General features: G+C 40.7%; 1 protein-coding gene across 2 annotated transcripts in view; it reads left to right on the forward strand.

The window, feature by feature from the left end:
- Positions 1-19,853, forward strand: part of ACVR1 (activin A receptor type 1) — a 67,769-nt gene that overhangs the window by 41,315 nt on the left and 6,601 nt on the right. For both annotated transcript variants that reach the window (XM_065671195.1, XM_065671194.1), the window contains exons 3-9: positions 1,087-1,332; positions 1,831-2,048; positions 7,566-7,665; positions 9,957-10,103; positions 12,312-12,587; positions 16,082-16,279; positions 19,696-19,826. In XM_065671195.1, the coding sequence (XP_065527267.1) occupies positions 1,087-1,332; positions 1,831-2,048; positions 7,566-7,665; positions 9,957-10,103; positions 12,312-12,587; positions 16,082-16,279; positions 19,696-19,826 (1,316 nt within the window). The remainder of the gene's footprint in view (positions 1-1,086; positions 1,333-1,830; positions 2,049-7,565; positions 7,666-9,956; positions 10,104-12,311; positions 12,588-16,081; positions 16,280-19,695; positions 19,827-19,853) is intronic.

A 19,853-nucleotide genomic window follows, 5' to 3' on the forward strand; every position in this document is an offset into this window, starting at 1 on the left:
CTTGAAAAAGACCAACATGTGGTATGCTTAGTTCCTGTTTTAAGAGCATCCACTGTTTGTGTGGCTGGAAATTTTTCTTGTGTGTTAGAGCTGAAAAGAAGAATGTAAATATAAGTTAAGTTGCCGTAAGTGCCTTAGCCTTTTGTGTGAGTGTGCATGGGCTGTTTACCACTGCGGGTACCTGCATTTTCCAGGAACCTGAAGAGCTCCCAGCATTCTCCATTAGCTTGCTAGGGGTGCTGTCCTCTCCTGCAGGAACTGGAGTGATCCAGTGCTGCATGCTTTTAAAGGCAGGTGCTGTTCCTGAAAGTGGCACAGGGAAAGCAGGTTTTTCCCAGCTAGCTATCTCCAGGCATTTTGCTGAAGATATTTAAAATTTAGTATACTACCCTATACATTCTCTTAAAAGTTTATCCTTTTATTTAGCTGAAGCTTCTGGCATTGGAAGGGAGATGATGTACCTGCTGCTAGTGTGTGCTGCTGCTTGCCTTTTTATCTCTATGGTTACTCAGACTTGCAACATACTCCCCAAAGGCTTGTCTTCCTGGGAAAGTAGGGCCAGATTTATTTTTCAAGCAGGGTAGTTAAACCCACTAAATCCTGTGTAGGTATGTCCACTGCAAATTTAAATGGCCTTAATTTGATTAACGTAATTGCCGAAATGCTTGGGAATGTTTTTATGTGGAAATAGTTAATGTGGTTTAGCATATCTGTTTTAAATTTGTATTGTTTGTTTGGGGATTTTTCTTCTGCTGAGCTTCCCTGTGTAGATAACCCTCTCATGTTGCATACCTGCAGTAGCATATGTGAGAAAGGTCATGTAAAATGTCACTACACTCTAGAATTTGAGTGCTTGGAGTGGGCAGATAGCACTGGTATTTCTTTGGTGCAAGCTCTTATCTTTACCCTGCTGCAATGGCTAAATAAGTATCGTTAGCTCCTACTTGGTGGCTCTTCAGTGTTTAGTTGCAAGTAATATTTCTTCCCTTAAACAGGGGGGTTTATTGTCTAATGATTTTGTTATCTCTATGTAACTGAAGTGATTAAGAATACAATAGTTTTTTCCACAATTCTTCCCTTCTACAGATGAACCCTATGAATGTGTGTGTGAAGGCATGTCCTGTGGGAATGGAGATCGATGCCAAGGCCAGCAATGTTTTGCTTCCCTGAGCATTAATGATGGTGCTAAGGTTTACCAGAAAGGCTGCTTCCAAGTCTATGAACAAGGGAAAATGACGTGCAAAACACCACCATCTCCTGACCAAGCTGTGGAGTGCTGCCAAGGATACCTGTGCAACATGAATATCACTGCACAGTTGCCTTCTTCTAAAGGTAAGAGGCTTATTAATAGTGAATTTTGAGAAAGAGAAAAAAAGTTTTGCTTTTGTGTGATGTGAGTGAGATGGTTTCAGCGCTAGCCAAAGTAAGGATTTCATCAATGCAGTAAGGCCCTTTCAACTTTGTTCCCCACCCTGGGGTCCACTGGCACATGTCTGATGTCCACATGTTGCATGGTCTGTACAGCTGGATGAATGACTGCTATTAAAGTGTGCAGTCAGGGTTGAGTTACTGCCTGTGAGTGTTCTGGAGTATCTGGGGTGTTCTGACTGCTCTGCAGTCAGGGATTTGTGGTAGTGTTCTCTGTGTAAGTGCACGCTTGTAGCCCTGGCTGCGTCATGGCCTCTCTTTCAGACTAGATGGCTACCAAGTTAAATGTTGGTGTCAGTGCTATTGCTTTTAAAGACTTTCTCTGGAAATATGTAATTTTATTTTTTTTTTCCTCTCTTATCCTCATCCACTGCCCTTTTCCCCTTCTCCCTCTTTTCCAAGGGCAAACCTTTCAAGGTGAAGCTGCAGGTTACAGCATGGAAACACTAATCATCGTTATACTGGCTCCTGTGATAGTGTTGATAGTTTTTTCGGCAGTAGCTGTGCTGGTCTTCCGGAGAATACAGAAAAACCATATGGAGAGGCTCAATTCTAGGGATGCAGAATATGGCACAATTGAGGGACTCATTGCATCAAATGTTGGAGACAGCACATTAGCAGTAAGTAACCTGTGTGCATGGTGAAAATTAGTGTGAGCTTTCTTCACTTCTCAACTCCCCTCTAGGACGCTCCAGATGTGGCCATGTCAATAACAGGACTTTTTGCTGACAGGGATGCCACTTAGGACCAGGACTTCTGTGGTGACATTCCTATGCTCGTGAAGGCATAGTTTAAATGAAATTTATCCAAAGATAGCTTTTGCAAATAGAGCTCCTTTGACTTGCAGAATTGCTGTAAATTGTATCCAGACTGTTTGTAGAAGCAATGTCTAAATGGCTAAAGAAAAATGGTCCAAGCCCCAAATATTTTTATATGTTACTAAATACATCATCTGGGTATTTTCTTTCTGTGTTTTGAACTGTGTTTTTCTCTGTAGAAGGAAGAAACTGAAACAGATGATTTCTTTTAAGTGTAGAATTGCCTTCAGTATCTTCATTAGAAGAAAGTGTTGGTTACCATCAACTAGGGAAGCAATTTTGACTATGTCCAAAAAATATTCCAGAAAACAGTTACAGCTTATTACCTGAAAGTTGAAAACTGCTTTGCAGGCCCAGCTATGGGAATTTATTAAAAGAAAGATCCATGGGACTGCTAAAGAAAATGAAGTATTTTAGGCAGCTTGGAAACTTTCTTGCATCTTTTTGTTTTGAGTTACAGAAGCAGTGGTGCTTCTGTAAAATACTGCTGTGAATAAGTGCTGCAGGGGTCACATGGAAAAGCCTTTCATTCACAAGACAGTATGTCCTGACAAGTAAGTTTTCAGGGTTTGAGGTGGCTGGTAAGGGATACTGCTGAGGCAGGGAAGATTCCTTTTTTTAAGGAGGAATAAGTTAAAACTGAGTAATCAGACTTACAGTGATCTGGATTCCCCAATATGCATTTTTGAAAAAGCCTGTGTAGGGAACAGGTAAACCAGTTCTTCAGTCAGGAAGAAGAGCTTGGTTATCTTAAGGAGGCGTGGGGTATGATGGAGATGCAGAGTGTGGCAAGGGATAGGAGAGGATGGGAAGGAATCAGCTTATTTGCCTTCTTCAATATGGTAATGGGAAGGCATCAAAATTAGCATGCAAGACCAAGGATAAGTATAAGGAAGGTGATTCTTAACACAGAGGTAATTCAACCAGTGGAACTCCTTGCCTGATGATTTTTCTAGGTGCTATAGGTTTGTATACATTCGAAGAGCAACAGTATGAAGAGACTATGCTAAACACAAAAAAAATACTCAGCTAAGGAGGTCCCTGAGCTCAGTGTGCTTGGATACTGGGAGAGCATTAGACAAAAGTATCCTGTATGTGAAAGTATTCCCGTATTTGCTTCTAATTCACTCCACCTTTAGTATCCCAATAGTGTAATACCCTAGTGCCCTTATATAGTTCCATTTATCTAATATTCCTATGTCTAGTACTCCAATTGGCTCCACTGGTAATATGCTAATAAAGGGCATGGGATTTGCGTATAGACAGAGACAAGATACTGATCTAGAGGGACTTCAGGGTGGCCATTCTTGTAAGAGTTTTGGCTTCTAAATGATAGCTTCCTTAGTAAGATAGAGCAAGGGAAATTGCCTTCCTCTGAGCTGAATGTGTCCAGCCGCTTCATGGGCCTGCAGGATCAGCTGTGGTACAAACTGCAGCAGTGTCTGTTGCTGCCCTGCTAGACTGCTTCAGCTTGGGCCTCCAGAAACTATACTCTGTCATTTTTTTTCAATGCCTTTGGGTTTCTTTTCTTAACCCAGAAGGCCTGGTTCTGGTTACTGTTCAAAACCAGCCAGTTTTGATGTGTTCACCATGAATTAGGCATGTGTGTAACAGTTTATCTGTCTTTAAGCACTGGCTTCCAGCTCTTATCTCTTATCAATGCAAGACCATTTCCATTCCATTTGTGAACGTTTTGCTCATCCAGTCATTTAATGTTACTTGGAAACGGTGATAAAACCTGAGAAGAATAAATCAAAGTTCTTTTTAAAAGAAAGTGCTAACTGTAAAGGCTTGGTCTGCTGTTTTGTGTTCGGCTGTCAGGCGCTCTTAGCATTGTGATCAGTGTGCCTCTGGTGTACCTCTTTGAGTGCTGGTGATGTGAGAGGAAATAAAAAAGGTAGTTTCTTGTTTCTAAAAGTTAATCTAAACAGTAAGTAGTCTTTAATTCCCAATTTTTCTTTTCCATTGTATGGTTTAAATTGCTGGGTTTGTTACACATTAGCTTAGTTTACATTTAGGATTAGTATCCATAGTGTAGCAAATGCTTAAATCACCAGGCTTCCTAATGGGGAATGGAAAGGGCTGTGGCCTCTTTAAATCTTGTTTTTACAGTCATTGCAGATAAGTTTATGGTGGGGGGTTTTTTGCCTCTCATACAAGCAGGAAGGAGAATTAGCTTTCAGTTTGTATTAAAAAGCCAAATGGCAGTCTCCTGGCATTCTTAGATTATTGTTTTCTTGAGCACTCATTAAAAAATTGTTAGAAGAAAGATTTCATCTGGTTAAAGCCTGGTTGTACAGTTTGCTGGAAATACTAGAAAGTTGATTATGCTTATGCATTTTTTTTTTTAATTCCATTTTCCTTTGTAAAACAAAAAAACTCCTCCAGTAAGATGGTAGTTAATGCTTTGAAAGTAGTGTGGAAGTCCCAGCTATGAAAGCAGCTGGGTATTAGTATTTTATAAGGCTAAGAGGATCTTAACGTTCAATTTGAATCTCAGTTTTTGGGGTTTTTCTTTGGTTTCGTTGGGATTTTTTTTTTTTTAATATGCTTACAGTTTGAAATCTGTTTTCCATGCTCTAAACATACCATAAACAGATAAAAACTTTAAAGGAAGACTTGCTGCAGAAAATCTTGTGGCATATCAATGACATTTAATGTAGGTGATACAGGTAAAACTCCTACTGCCTTGTCTGTTTTCAAACCATTTTAAGTTATAAATAACTCTACCAAACTTGAATAGCTTAGGCCAAAGCTTCCCATGACTTACCTAGCACAGAATGGCTTTTCTGTTTTATTTCCCGGAGGGACTGTGCATCTAGCATGGTTCAGCCGCCAGAGGGGAGGAGGCTTATGACAAATTATTTGGGTGTTGTCTTTTAAAGAAGTTCTGATTTGTAGCAGAGACTGAAGATTTATCAGAGAACCCCCTGGGTGCCAGACATGCTTGTGGCCGTTCCTCTCAGGGCCACTTCAAATGCTTGTGGTTTAAAACATCTGTTGATAAGCATGTGAGTCCGTTAATCTGGAGACATTTTCCCTCAGTTTTTAATGGCACATCAAGGTCACTAGGGCTGGCGGCTTGGTTTGCTGCTGTGCTCTTCCGCTGAACCCCCGTGAAGCATACTCCAGCAGGTGGGGCAGGACAGCACCCCACCACCAATCTCCTCTGGAAGGGCTGAAACAGCAGGTGAGCTAGCACAGAAGCTCAGGCCACCCCACTGCCTCGGCACCCCTTTCCACCCCCCTTCTGAGTCTGAGCATGGTTTTACAGAACTACACAGCCCTGCAAAAGGGAGCCTTGGCTGTAGCAGAGCAGGAGGAAAGCTGCTGCAGCAATCCTCACTGCCTTGCTACTGTGTGCCCCACTCTGCTTTTGACAGTGGAAACCACTGGCAGACTGCTGGTTTACTGCCTAAACCTCGGACTTCTTTAAAAGACAATGATCAGTTTATTATAAGTTCCCTTCCCTAACTGAACTGTTATGGATGCAATCTGCAAGGTTAAGATTTGCAGACACAGAGTAGTAAGTAGATGCATCCTCTGCAGTTTGGCAAAAAGCGGTAGCTACAGAAGCTACACCCCCAGAGAGGGGAAGAGAGATGCATGCTTTGGTTACAGTCATTTCACATGCATTTCACAGAAAATTGAGATGATAGAAAACTGTTACTCCCCAACTAAAAGTTCTCCTTTGGCCTTGGCATGGGGAGGAATTGTGCCCTGACTCCATGCAGAGCTCCATGCAGCATCCATGGGGGAACAGGCTCATGTGCCTATCAACAGATGTTTTAAACCACAAGCGTTTGAAGTGGCTGAAGACTGAGAGCCCCGAGAGGGATGGCCACAAGCATGTCTGGCACCCAGGGGGTTCTCTGATAAATCTTCAGTCTCTGCTACAAATCAGAACTTCTTTAAAAGACAACACCCAAATAGTTTGTCATAAGCTTCCTCCCCTCTGGCAGCTGAACCATGCTAGATGCACAGTCCCTCCGGAAAATCAAACAGAAAAGCCATTCTGTGGTAGGTAAGTCATGGGAAGTTTTGGCCTAAGCTATTCCAAGTTTGGTACAGTTATTTATAACTGAAAATGATTTGAAAATGGACATTGATGGGAGCTGTGGGCTGTCACCTCTCGGCTTGGCTTATACAGACCCGAAAGACACCCATCTGTAGGTTTTTTCAGCAAAACCGACTCTCCTCGCTGTATTGCTTCAGAGAAGATGGCCAGCTGAGCGCAGATTGTGTGCAGGCCACACAATCTGGATTAAAAAGGTGCTGAAAAAGCAAGTTGCATTGCAGGAATATGTAGGCTTTGTCTTACCATTTGAGTTAAAATCTTGCAGCAGTGGCTGTTTCTAGAGTCTGTTTATAGTAATTAAAGTTCAGTTCTGAATTTCTCTTTCTAATACATGTTTATTCATAAGGATTTGTAAAATAGATCTTGAGAGTATTCTATACCAAAGTTTGGTGGGGCTGGAACATGACCTTAGCTCTAATGAGTGAAAACACACTTGTGTTGCTGTGCCCTCCTAGTCTTCTTTTGTAGGAGGAAACTGCAGGTGGCTGGAAGAATGGGAAAAGTCTGAGGGAATGTTCAAATGCAGCAGCGGTTTTTCTTCCTGCTAACTGTATAGGGATGAAGGTTTTGGACATAGAAGAGAAATCAAGTTTAGTTTATTTTTGAGGTGGCTCAGATTTTTCCTGTAGTTTTCTGTCTTGCAATAAAATGTTGTTACTAACCTATTTGAAATAGGTGACATACAGACCTGGGAGAGCATAAGCAAAGTGCGAGAGCTAAGTGCTGGAACAGGGCGGAATTTCATCACAGAGGATACTGGTTGGTTGTGAGTGAGCTTCCATGTTCACAGACAGTAATTTTATTGTAATTTATTTAACAGAACCATTTAGTAAATGAAATGATACTGCAATGCCTAATATAAGATAGAGACAGAATAAGAAATGTGAGAATACTTGATTTGTTTTCTGTTCCTTGATTGGTTGTGGTGTTTATAAAACTTCCAAGAGAAAGTGATTATGCTGAAGTTACCGTTCCCCTACCAGTCTCTTCTAGGCATGGGATGTTCTCTGAAGTGGTAAGATCTTGTGAAGAGCATTTTCTGTCCACCTGTATGATGATGGCAACAACATGTCTTGACTCTTCATTGACCAAATGGCACTGCCAGTGCCATTGAGCTAAAGTGGGCTGCAACTTAACCTGTCCTGTGAAGTTGTGTACTTTTGTGTGTTTAAATGGGGTGTGTGTGTGTGGGAGTTACAGTTTCTCATAGGTTGTAATCTTCTGCTTTTCCTTTTGAACAGGATTTGTTGGATCATTCCTGCACATCTGGAAGTGGTTCTGGACTTCCTTTCTTGGTGCAAAGAACAGTGGCTCGCCAGATCACACTCGTAGAGTGTGTAGGTGAGTACAGTTCTTGTTTGCATTTAGTATCCAGTCTTGGCAACAATGCAGAGAGAAGGCTTTATCTCCTTCCTGATCAACTGTTTTTCCTCAGTTGCTTATATAATATACAGAACTTCAGGCTTCAGCCGATGGGGAATGTATTTGGTTTTAGAAAGTGAAGTGAAAAAATTCATCTCAGATCTATGCAGAAGAAAGGTTCAAATGTCACCTGTGCTTTATGATTGAAAAATTGAAGTTTTGTGTAGTAAAGCGATGTTAGGAAACACAAACTAGGCTTGTTTGGGTACTTTGTAAGCTAAATGAAAAAGCAGGCTCAATTTGAAGTTTGAAACTGTTGAACTGTGAAACAAACACGTTCATGAACTATTGTTCAGTTAGATTTAGAGTTAGAAAAGGATCGCCTGGGTTAGAGATCTGGAGTTGAAGCATCAAGCTGACGTGGAATTTTAAAACAAAAAAACCCCACACCAACACTACCAACCACCCCACTACCTAAAAAACAAAACCCCAAAACCCAACCAAACAAAAATCCTGCAACTGATTTTGTGCTATTAGAATGGGAACATACAGTTCCCTTGGTCTGCAGTGTTACTTTGGGGCACCTTGCAGGCAAGGATATACTGTTGTTGCTCTTTTGCCCCTTAAAGAGAAAATATCTCTGGTAATTCTGCCCTAAAACTCTCAGTCTTTAGGTTTTTTGCAGGACGTTTAGTGTTAATTTTAAGGATTCATTAGATTTTTCTTCAGCACATATATGCTATTAATTAAATAATGTTAAATTTGAGTATAGCCATTTTAGGAAGCATTTGGGTCAGAGTTATACTGGGGCAGTGACATTGAGATGAGATGCTGTACTAGAACTTAAGAGGTGAGGAAGGTCTGATAATGATTGACCCTAGTAGGAAAACCAGCTTGTTTATAAATATATTTTATGCTGCTTCTTTAGTGATTTGAACTCAGAACGAGTTAACACCTTCCTGTAAGTTACTAGAAGTTTTAATTCATCAGGGTGCTAAGTCCAGCCCAGCTAAAACAGATGAATGTGAATCTATAGGGACCGGGCCTGCATTTTACCAGTTTCTTTGCTTTTGGCTCATAGTAAGCTTTGAGTAGGCACAAATGTTCACGCTTGCATTAAATCCAAATGTACATCCTCTGCAGTTTCTTTTCATCAAAAACTGTGGAACGTGGTATGCATGATGATTTCCCCTGCAATAGAGACATCTTTTCATGCATGTATATGCGTGTTGAATCAGTGTGAGTCCCTGGAATTGTGCCTGCTCCCAAGTTAACCCAGGCTAGCACTATACCCAGAGACCATGTGTTTGAGCCTGTATAGCAGACTATATGAAAGCACTTATGCAGGAAGTATCTTCTGGGGCATTGAGACATCAGTGTCGGGCATATCTCCCCACTTGATTGTACCTGCAGTTCATTCATACTACATGCCTCTGAAGAACGCTGAACGGCCGAGTAGTGAAAGGGCAAGAACTCTTACTGTTCTTATTGTTGTCCAGTCTAGCACAACTTGTTGCACAAAGCCTGAGGCTGTTTCCTCAGGCTGTGATGAAAATGGCAATGACCAGAACTTTTCTGGTGTGCCTTGTCCAGGACATGACTTTGCTGTTGGGTACTTGATAATTTCATACATTTCTTCTAAGCCGTTTGAGTAAAAAGCCTGGCATGCAAGCCAGTGTGTCCCGATCTCCACAAAACAGAGGTGGCTGTGGGTTTTTTGTGTGTCACTTTTTGTTGTTGTGGTTTTTTGTTTGGGTTTTGTTGTGGGTGTTTTGGTTTTGTGTGTGGTTTTATTATTATTTTTTTTTATCCCTTTATCATTTGGGGGGGGGTTGTTTTGTTGAGGTTTTTTGGGTGTTGGTTGGGGTTTTTAGTTTGATTTGTTTGTTTGGTTGGTTTTTGTTTTGTTTTGTTTTTTTTTTAAATCTTTATTCAAACCGGCCTTGTAGTATGCTGCCTAAGTTTCTTAAGCTGCAGAGGCAGTTCCATTGCTGGTAGTTGAATGATTACACCTGCCCAGTACAAACCCTGTGGGTACTGTTCCAACATGAAAGGAGCAGAGGTCCATACTCAGAGCTTGCAGTTGAAATAAACAGGAAAAATTAAGGGACAGGGAAGCACAGCCTGACTGTAGAGTGGTATACAGGGGTGATCCAGCTACATCAGTGTGATGTTTGGGCCATAACTGTTATTTCCATTCTATTAGCTAACCCTGTCCTAACGTTTTGAAGATTGTTAGTTGACAACTTTTACTGTATTTCCCCCACCAGGTAAGGGCCGTTATGGAGAAGTCTGGAGGGGTCAGTGGCAAGGAGAAAATGTTGCTGTGAAGATCTTCTCTTCTAGGGATGAAAAATCCTGGTTCAGGGAAACTGAATTGTACAACACTGTATTGCTGCGGCATGAAAATATTTTGGGTAAGTAGAACAACCATATTCGTGTGTCCTGGTGTAAAGGTGAGTTAACTGAACAGTTTGCTTGCAAAGTACTGCACTTTTGCTAGGTATCTTGTAAAGAATGGAGGTGCCACAGACCTGTGTGCTAGGAATTCACTCTTGCAGCTGCTCTGCAGGACAGCCAAATGACAAGTGTTTTGCACAACGTGTTAGGTGTAGAAGATGTAGTGATGTGAGTTCACTTCAGCTTACCTAAAAGAAATGGAGAAAAAGTGGAGAGGACTTTACAGTGAGATTTTAATGTTAGAATACTTTTCCTTGTGCCTGAATAAATTGCAGTATGAATCTGTTATTTTCTTCTGTTTAACTGTTCTGCTCAGGGTCAAACTAAGCTCCCTTGGTGTTCACACTTCAACTGGAGTTGCCCCTTTATGATGTATCTCATTTCCCTGTAATATGGAAGTTCACTGATTTTTGAATCGCCTGCATCCCTTGTACCTTGTGTGCTCTGTTCTAAAAGCTTAGCAAACGGCTTTTTTGTATTGTGAACTGTGGCTAAAGTCTAAGCAGCCCTTCTGATTCCTAGCAGACATGACCTTTCACTGGTGTGCCACCTTTACAAATAAAAGCAGCAGCATGTTTTCTGAGTGCTGACATTACCTCACCCACAATCTGTCTACAGTCTTCAATCAGTTTTACTTGGGCTACTTAATCTTGTTTCCTGTCAGAGAATATTCCTTGGCTCTATAGCTCACCCTGCCTAGACGTTTGTCTAATGTTTCCTGAAGCAGTTCCTTTGTTACTGCAAAAATAATTTGGTGGCCTCCTGAAATGTGAATTATTGAACTTTACTTCCCGAGAGAGAAAGTAACTTGGCTGAAATTATATTACACATTTCCCATGTTCCTCTGTCTGTGTTTAGTCTTTCTTGGTAACTGTCAAATTTGTCAGCTATTTTATAGAATTTTTTTTAGATGCAGTATTAAACAATATCACAGATTACAAAAGTGTCACATTGTTGCAGTAATCTGACATCAGGAGAGAAAGTAGTGGGTGTTCTTTCTGACAAATGTCATATGTGGGCTTTTAATAAACATGATTTGTTCCTCTAACTTGGGAACAAAACTTTTGTTGCTTCCCAGCTAAAGCTGTGGAGGTCAATTCAGCCTCAGCCTGTTGAGGTTGAATTTACTGTGCAACTCCTGAATTTTGGGTTTGGTTTTAAGACAGCACTTTCTTGAAAGCAGCTGTTGAGGTTCATGAGTTACATAGAGAAATTTTTATGTTTCTTTGTAGAAAATCATTGTGAATTACAGCTACTGCGCTTAAAGTGCTCTGCCTTATTTTACCATGGAGGTCAGTTGCACACCAGTTGAATTGTCTAGTATTTGAAGTAGAATAATTGCTCTGCTTTGTTTTTTTGCTATGCTGATCTTCTGGGGCTGTCGCATTCTCCTTTGCCATTTGCCACTTTTTATATCCTGTGGCTCCCACGTGACCTGGTGAAAGGTTAAGGTGATCAGACATTTGGAGCCCATAGCAGTTTAGAGCAGTCCCATGAGTCTGATTTATTAGGCTGCAGCAATCTCTCTGCAGCCTTTTAAGCAATTGGAGATCATTGGAGAGCAAGTTGTTGCTGTGGTGGGATATGCTTTTTTCCACCTATATTTGGTCAGAAGGGTGTGACGTTCCCTGCGGGGACAGCAAGCTTGTGACATGTTGAGGTCAGTTGTTGAAAGTGCTGAGTAGGCTTACCTTGGCTGTGAATGTGAAGCTGGCACGGCATATGGTGTCTGTTTATTGGGATACGATGTGCATTTAAGCTTTTCCTCAGCAGCCTGCACTAGCTGCTTGTCCTTAAAAATGGAAATAATTTCTTACATTTCTTATGACTTGCCTGTTTGAGGTATTGCTTCTTCCCTGTTGAGTGGATAGCGGCAGATGTGCTACAGCCTGGTGCTCTTTTTGTTTAACTGGAAACTTCCCCACCCCGAAGTCCTTAAAAAGATCATTCTTGTGAACAGACTTGAGTTAGAGTTCCAGAATACATTGGCCCTTTTTTCATCATGGTAATACCTGCAGTCTGTTTTCAGTGCAGTTGTGGAAAAGTTTTAAATAAACAGTTTTAAATTGCAAGAGGGGCCTAGTAACGTTGATTCTTTTCTTGAGGGAGTCTTGAAGGAGCTCTGACATTTTATTTTGTTTCTCCTTTTTTCTTCCTCTCTGTAGGTTTCATTGCATCCGATATGACTTCCAGAAACTCTAGTACCCAGTTGTGGCTAATTACGCACTACCATGAAATGGGGTCTCTGTATGACTACCTGCAGCTCACTACCCTGGACACTGTCAGTTGCCTACGTATAGTACTGTCCATAGCTAGTGGTCTTGCACATTTGCACATAGAGATATTTGGAACCCAGGGGAAGCCTGCCATTTCTCACCGGGACTTGAAGAGCAAAAATATCCTCGTTAAGAAAAATGGGCAGTGCTGCATAGCAGATTTAGGTGAGTTCATTTACATGCTAATATACTCAGTGCATTCCTGCAGGAGCCAAATACATTGGATAACTCCAGCCTCTGAAGTCTTAAAGTAAACCTTAATGTAACCTTTCCATGATGTGGGGTTACTCTGAAGGTTTATGACAACCACTAGATGGCACTTACAGCTTGGAAATCCTGCTCCATTGCTGAGGAGCCCCGGCATAACTTCTGCGTTTGGGAGCAGAGCTGGTATTTTCTTGGGTTTTTGATCGTAAATTCCATTCACAGATCCCAGAGTGTAGCAATTACTAGGCTGCAGCTCATTTCTGAATTAGTAAAGGTCCTTCCACTTGCAGTCTCGGAACAATGCGCTCACTGTCCCAAGCTCTCTAGGTCCATGCAGCTTGCTTGAGTCTTTCACCAGATAATTCAGCAAGCCCAAAATTGAGTTCTCCATGACCAAGTTTTAGGCTTTAAGGTGGTAGAATGCTGAGAACCAGTCTGCAGTTGCAGAGAGAAAGTGAAAAATAGTACTGGAGAGTCATTGGCTAGGCAAGAAGTGTATTGGGGGATGGAAATTTTTTTTCCAGTAATTCTGCTGCACAGTTCTTATCACTTTTGCCTGACGGACATGAGAAACACACAGGGAATGCATGAAAGCCACACACCTGCGCCATTCTAAATTTGCAGGAGAAATGATAAAAAATGAAAATATAAAACTTCAGAGATTGGCTTTTAAATAAATATGTAGCTCACACTGAGGAGGGGCAGCATACACTGGTGTTGACTAACATCACACTATGAAGTGAAATCTGCATTATTTATCTAGAGGCTTCAGATAGTTGAAAGATTTTCTGGGAGCAGCAATAAACATTTCTTAGGTTTTTGTGGTGGTGCAATAGCTTTTTTTAATTTGAAATCCTTAGGCATGTATCTGACATGTTTGTTCCTTATCTGTAAAGGAGAGTTACCAAAGATTTTGTTGCCTTGTGTCATATATTTATGCCATTTTTTCTTTCTTGTATGGCTTTGTGGGGTTTTTTGGGTTTTTTTGTTTGGGTGTTTTGTTGTTTTTGGTTTGTTTGTTTGGTTTTTTTTAAACTTATCTCCTTCTCTGTTTTAACACATGCACGATACAAGAAAAATGGCACTTAGAGACTGATTAAGTATAAGCAGATGGAAAGATTCACTAGCTGCCCAGACATAAGCTGGGCTTGGGTTCTGTGGGTCACATCAGGTTCTGGACTTGCAGTGTACCTGTTAAAATAGATGTCAGCTCTCAAAGCAGAGAGGAAAAAAAATTGCTTTGTGATCTTGTCTGTTTTGCCGGCAGCCTGGGTGTTTGTTGCCATTCAGTCCCAGTCCTAATGGCTGGCAGCAAGTGCAAGAGCTTTGTGAATTGGCTGCTCATCATTCACCAGGCATCCTGGAAACCAGTATCTTGACCAGCAACCTAGGTATCTGGAGTCGCAGTTACAAAATTGGCTGTTTCAAATATGTTCTAGCTAGGCGGAAACCGTGTGATAAAGTCCAAGGATGGATGTTAATCTTGCCTCAATCTGTCAGCACTGTGGAGAAGTTCTGCTCTCCTAAAGCAATTTGCATGCATGGTAATAGGTCTTAGTTGGGCAACTTTATAGAACAGCAGTATAACGTTTGTACAAAAAGAAGAAAAACCCTAGCCCTCCTCTTAACTCCTTCCATCCCCTTGCCCCTCTGCATAGAGTAGTGAATGCCTGGTATTGGTGAGGAAGCTACAAAGAATGATAATAAAACATTGGTTTTATTATTTTAGATAAATTTTGGGTTTTTTTTTTGTTTGTTTTTAGCAGATACTCCAGTATACTAAAGAGGATTTTTTTGTCTTGAAAACCAGTGCGTTTCATCCATTTGTATGCCTGTCAAGCCTTTTCCTTTTTTTTCTTAAGAAGTAGAATCTTGAAAGAGTTTCTCTGACAAGTACTTATGCAGACTTAAGTTAAATATGCATTGAGATCTCCTGAGGTGAAAAGCAGCTGAAGCAGTGCAATATCTGTTTCCTGACTTCTGTAAACAGCCCAGATGCCCCATGATGAGACCCTGATTACAACATGGTTGTCCCCTGACCTTTTGCAACACTTTCTCAATTTGTAGTGTACAGGATGCTGACTTGCATCTCTCAGCTGTAGACCTTTGACCTGCCAATCTATTGAATCTAGTTTGCCCAATTTGGACGGACTATTACGGTTTTTATCAAAGTGTTCTCCAAAGTCTTGACGTCTTCAGAGTTTGCCAGGAAATTTGTTTTTAACCTTTGTTTCCAGTGTGCCAGGTTTTTTGCTTGGCTTTATTTTTTGTTTTCCCCCAGAAAAAATATTACAATGCATACCTATTGTATAATTTAATATAAATATAAACAAACATGTATGTTCAAATGTGCATAAATGTCCTGTATGTGAGTATATATATGACAAAACCTGTTTTTATCTGGAGAGCAGACTTTGCAAGTTATCTTCTCAGTAGTCATGGGGTTAGTAGATGGTATCATTCTGGAAGTGCTGGAAGCATTTTCTTAGTAGCTTGAAATTACTTGAAGTGCATTTAAATTGTAGCAAAGTTTTCCAAATTTTTGTTACGTTGAAGTACAGACTGTTCTTCGGGAAGAAAAGATATTATTCATGACCTGGTGACAGGTTAATTTTTTGTGGGACAGAGCTAATAAGGTTTTTAAGTCTCATCTAAAATAAACCCATGTTAAATGTAAATGGTATATGTTCTTCTTACTAGATTTCCTGAGGAAATTAGGGAGCATTTGTGTTGTCCGTTCTATTGCTTAGTTATGTCATGCACCTGCTGCTGTTCAATTTGCAGTGCTCTCTGTTTACCATGGCAAAATGAGTACTCTGTGTGTTTCCAAATTTACAGTAATTTAGTCCCTCACGTAATGTTCTTTGCTTAAATGTTTAGTAATTAGTAGAAACCAGGTAGAATGGTTTTGACTGACTCATTTTAGATCAGCTTGAGGATGTTTATTTTTCAAGCTACTGCAAATACGGTGTTTTTTTATTTTCTAGCTTTATTTTTTTTAAACTTGTGTATATCCATCATGCGGTGTTTTTCTTCTTTTCCCCACAGTTCGGATACATCCACCTACCCCAAAGCTCTATAAATAAATTTGAATGCTGTGTCAAATTGTTTTCTCCTAAGTAACAGATGCTTGCCTTCTGTGTATACGTGCCTAGAGCGCTGGTGACATCCAGTGGCTGCAGAGCACTTAATGACAACATTTTGCAACAGTGCAATAAAATGCTTAATGGTAATCCCTGAGGAGATAATTGGTCTAAGTCTACGGACACAGTGGCTGTTCTAGATAACTAGTTTGGAGCTGACCCAGTTGGCCTTTGGTCAGTTGGTTTCTCAGCTCTTTCTTTTTAAGAAACTGTCTGATGGGTGTCGCAGTTCACATGTAATTTTAAATGTATTCTGCTATTGTTTTAAGGCAAGTTTAACAGTGGATTTTTTATTTTCCTTTCCTTCAGGCCTTGCAGTTATGCACTCCCAGAGCACGAATCAGTTGGATGTGGGGAACAATCCCCGTGTGGGTACCAAACGCTACATGGCTCCAGAAGTCTTGGATGAAACTATCCAGGCAGACTGCTTTGACTCATATAAAAGGGTTGATATCTGGGCTTTTGGGCTAGTCCTTTGGGAAGTAGCTAGACGCATGGTTAGCAATGGTAAGTCTTTGGGACTCCTTTACTTGTTTTTAGAAGGAGTTAAGTAAATGGTAATTCGCAACAAAGCATCAGCTACCAAAATGCGTGGGATGCGCAATAAAATACTGGACCTCTGAAGTATGGTAATTCCTGATGCCTTGCTGCCTCTGTTGAAGTTGTTGGTATGAGAGAAGAAAGACCTGTCCTCTGTGATGTTCTAAATCATGATGAGAAATAATTCATACCAAATAGTTACATTGAAAATTTTAGTTCATAAAATCTTTGTAAACTTGTTCAATGTGTTGGGACCAGGGGTGCTTACCAGAGATAGGTGCTTGCACATAGGCACTGTGTAGTGTTGTCTGTTTGAACATTGCAGCTGGCCTACATGATGACAAAACTTCACACGTAAGCTTTTGATAAGTTTGTTTTCATTGCCAGTCTTGAATTTTGAGTAGTTCATCTGTAATCTGTCAAGCCACACTGTTTTGGAGGCTGGTAATCCTTTGTGGAATATTAGATGTCTTGTTCCCTTTGTTTATGAATACACATTTGTACTTGCGTGTGCATCTGTATACTCTATGCAACGTATGTAAAAAATACAGTCTTACCTAGTTACCTCTTGAAATCAAAATCTATGAAACAGTAGCTGTAATATTCCTGTGCTGAAGTTTTTATATGTATTGCTGCAGTAACTGCAGTTCACAGACAATTTATCTGAGCTACTTTTAAACTAGCGAGCTTACATTACATGCTGGCAGCTTTGCCAGGATGGTATGAAACTCAGTATGGACTGCGGACCTACCAGAGGTGATAGGTAAATGCTTCAGTAATTTTGTTCAGGCTGAGCTCAGTGCCACAATGGAAGAAGTAATACAGAGATGTAATAACATTTGTTGTACCACTAGAGTCTTAAATTTAACATGATGGTGATACTAATTCCACAATACTTCTTTCCAGTTGCTCCGTATTTCTGGCTGTTTCCATAGGTAATTACACTTCCTTGCACTGGTTTGAAATGGAGCAAACATTTTCTCTCAAATCTGAGTGTTTAGCTTTGTGAAATCATTACTTCATCAGGTGGTTGCTCAGATAACCCTGTTTGATTTGTAGTAAGACTTTGGCACCAGGACTGAGCATGCCGAGGTCAAGGTAGCGTGCTAGGGTGTGCCTTAGGTGGGCTAGAGGCAGTTGTTAGTGTACATGCTGCTATTCCATACTGATGGACACTCTTCATGTCTCATTTACTGGGTGGAGATGCAAAATCTGTTCCAGAAAGTTGACCTGATTTAATACTTCAGTCTGGGGAGACTGTGAAGTGTAATCTGACTAATAAGTCTGATATTAAAAAATAAATATGTTTCTAAAGTTTTAAAAATGTTTAACTTTTTTAATTTTTAGTATTTTAATATTTTCTCTACACTTATCTAATGGTCCTTAAGGTGACTTGATGATTCTCAGTATTTTTCTGTTGTGGCGTAGTATAAGGAGGAAAATGTGATGGGAAACTCGTTTACCACAATCAAGAGTATTTGTCTATTGTCTTTGTGCTGTAGCAGGAGCCAGTCAGCATTTCTCTTTGTACATAGAAATGCAGTTTAAGGCCCCAAATCAGTATTTTACTCTCTTTAATAGACTAGTGCTTGTTCCTTGCAGAGTGGTTGTTTGCTGCTTTTCAGGTATGCTCCCTTCCTAGTGTGCAGTGCCCTGCATCATCACTATTTGGTGCCAGGCACTTAAGTTCTGTTCCTTGTGAATCTTCACTATTGTTCCCAGTATTGGGATATTAGTAGTGGCGCTAGAAGCTGAAAGATGGTTACTGCTCAAAGCCACCCTTGGTGTGTGATCATCATTATGTGTGCAAGGATGTGTCTGTTGCTTGGGTGCTTGTAACTGTTGGAGCAAAGCAAGATCTACACATTTGTGCATGCATAGGATGACCTGATGCTAAAGGAATGAGGAATAAAGGTGAAGAAAATATGGATGTATGTGCAAGTTCTAGTTTGAGTAGCAAAAAGGCAGCAACCACAAGAGATGCAATATATTATAAATGACAGAAGTCATCTTAAAGCTGACCAGAAAGCAGCACGCTAGAAGTTGTGCCGAAGAGACTAGGGCATCCCTTGTAGCAAGTGGCTGGCTTTCCAGGACGTGAGCAAGAGAAGCATGTCACAGTTCAGTGCTGGCTTTGTGAGAGGGGCGGTGTGGGCTAGAGGTCACAGTGGCTTGCTGATGCTGCTGGCAGGCTGCTGGCGGAGCCAGCAGTGGTCCCTTGGGGGCTCTGACGTTTGGCTGTGGTAGAACAGAGAATGGTAGAACTAGAATGGCTCTATTGGAGTAAAGGTTAGACCCACCTCATTTCTTTCTTATTAGTGTGCGTCTTATCTGTAACAGCCAAGCTATGTACCCTATACTTTGAAAAGACCTCATGAAAACAGTAATTTAGAGCCAGACTCTCCTAGTGATAAAGTTCATCTGTAACATCCTAATGACCCTGGAAGTATTTTCAGAGATATATGATGTAGCTCTGAAGTTCTGCATTTGACTTGTGTAAGGCCACTGCTATATTTGAAATGGAGGCATGGACAGTGTGGATACGCAGGAGGTTTTTTGTGCTCTTGATTTCTCACAGTAAATGTTATTCTGTGTTCTGGGAGGAAGCAGGAGGAGTGTAAAGCCAAAAGTTCAGCCCCGTAGGTGATGTTTGGTATACAAAACTGATGAAACAGCAGCAATGCACACATACGTTAGTAGGAAAAAGGCTTTTCATCCTGCCAGTTTGATGTAGGCTGGCTGGCAAGTTGTGAGAGTACGCATCCATACTCTGTTTTCAATGCAGAATCCTAGAACATGCATTCAGACATTGGGTGCTACAGGCTCTGAGGTGTTTGGCTTTGTTATGGCATGTGATGCCAACTACCCTAGGTATCTTACTATTTATAACAAGAAAGAAACGATTTGAAGCACCAGCATGAGGGTCTGTAGATGCTGACATGCTTATTGGACACTTTCAGGAATCATAAAACTGTGCAAAGTATGTGGTAAGCCTATTAAAAACCACAATGCAGACCTTAATTTTCTTTTGCATTTGCTAGTAGAAATCACAGTTTTATGGTAGTCAGTAAACCCCTGTGCATTATAAAAGATGCGCTTTTGGGAAGTGAATTTATTCCTCATGATTTCAGGTCAAGCATCTGTAAAATGGATGTAGTTCTTTGTGGGGCTGTAATAGAATGCTATTAATTAACATTTTAGGTAGAAAAAGCTGTTCCTGTTCCAGTGCTGTTTTGTTGTTTAATGGCTGTTTGACGCAGTGGTGTTAACTTTTCAAAGATTTTTCTGCTTTTTAGACAGCTAGGTCATGTGTTCTCTCTTTGTGCAGAAATGCTGTTTCACTTTCAGTCATTAAATAATGCCTCTTGTTTGTGTTTCACCAGGTATTGTGGAAGACTACAAACCACCATTTTATGACTTGGTTCCAAATGATCCCAGTTTTGAAGACATGAGAAAAGTGGTCTGTGTAGATCAGCAAAGGCCGAACATTCCCAACAGATGGTTCTCAGACCCTGTAAGTGGGTGTGCCTGTGGGTGGTTT

The sequence above is a fragment of the Lathamus discolor genome, chromosome 3 (assembly GCF_037157495.1).
Source record: "Lathamus discolor isolate bLatDis1 chromosome 3, bLatDis1.hap1, whole genome shotgun sequence".
Lineage (NCBI taxonomy): Eukaryota > Metazoa > Chordata > Aves > Psittaciformes > Psittacidae > Lathamus > Lathamus discolor.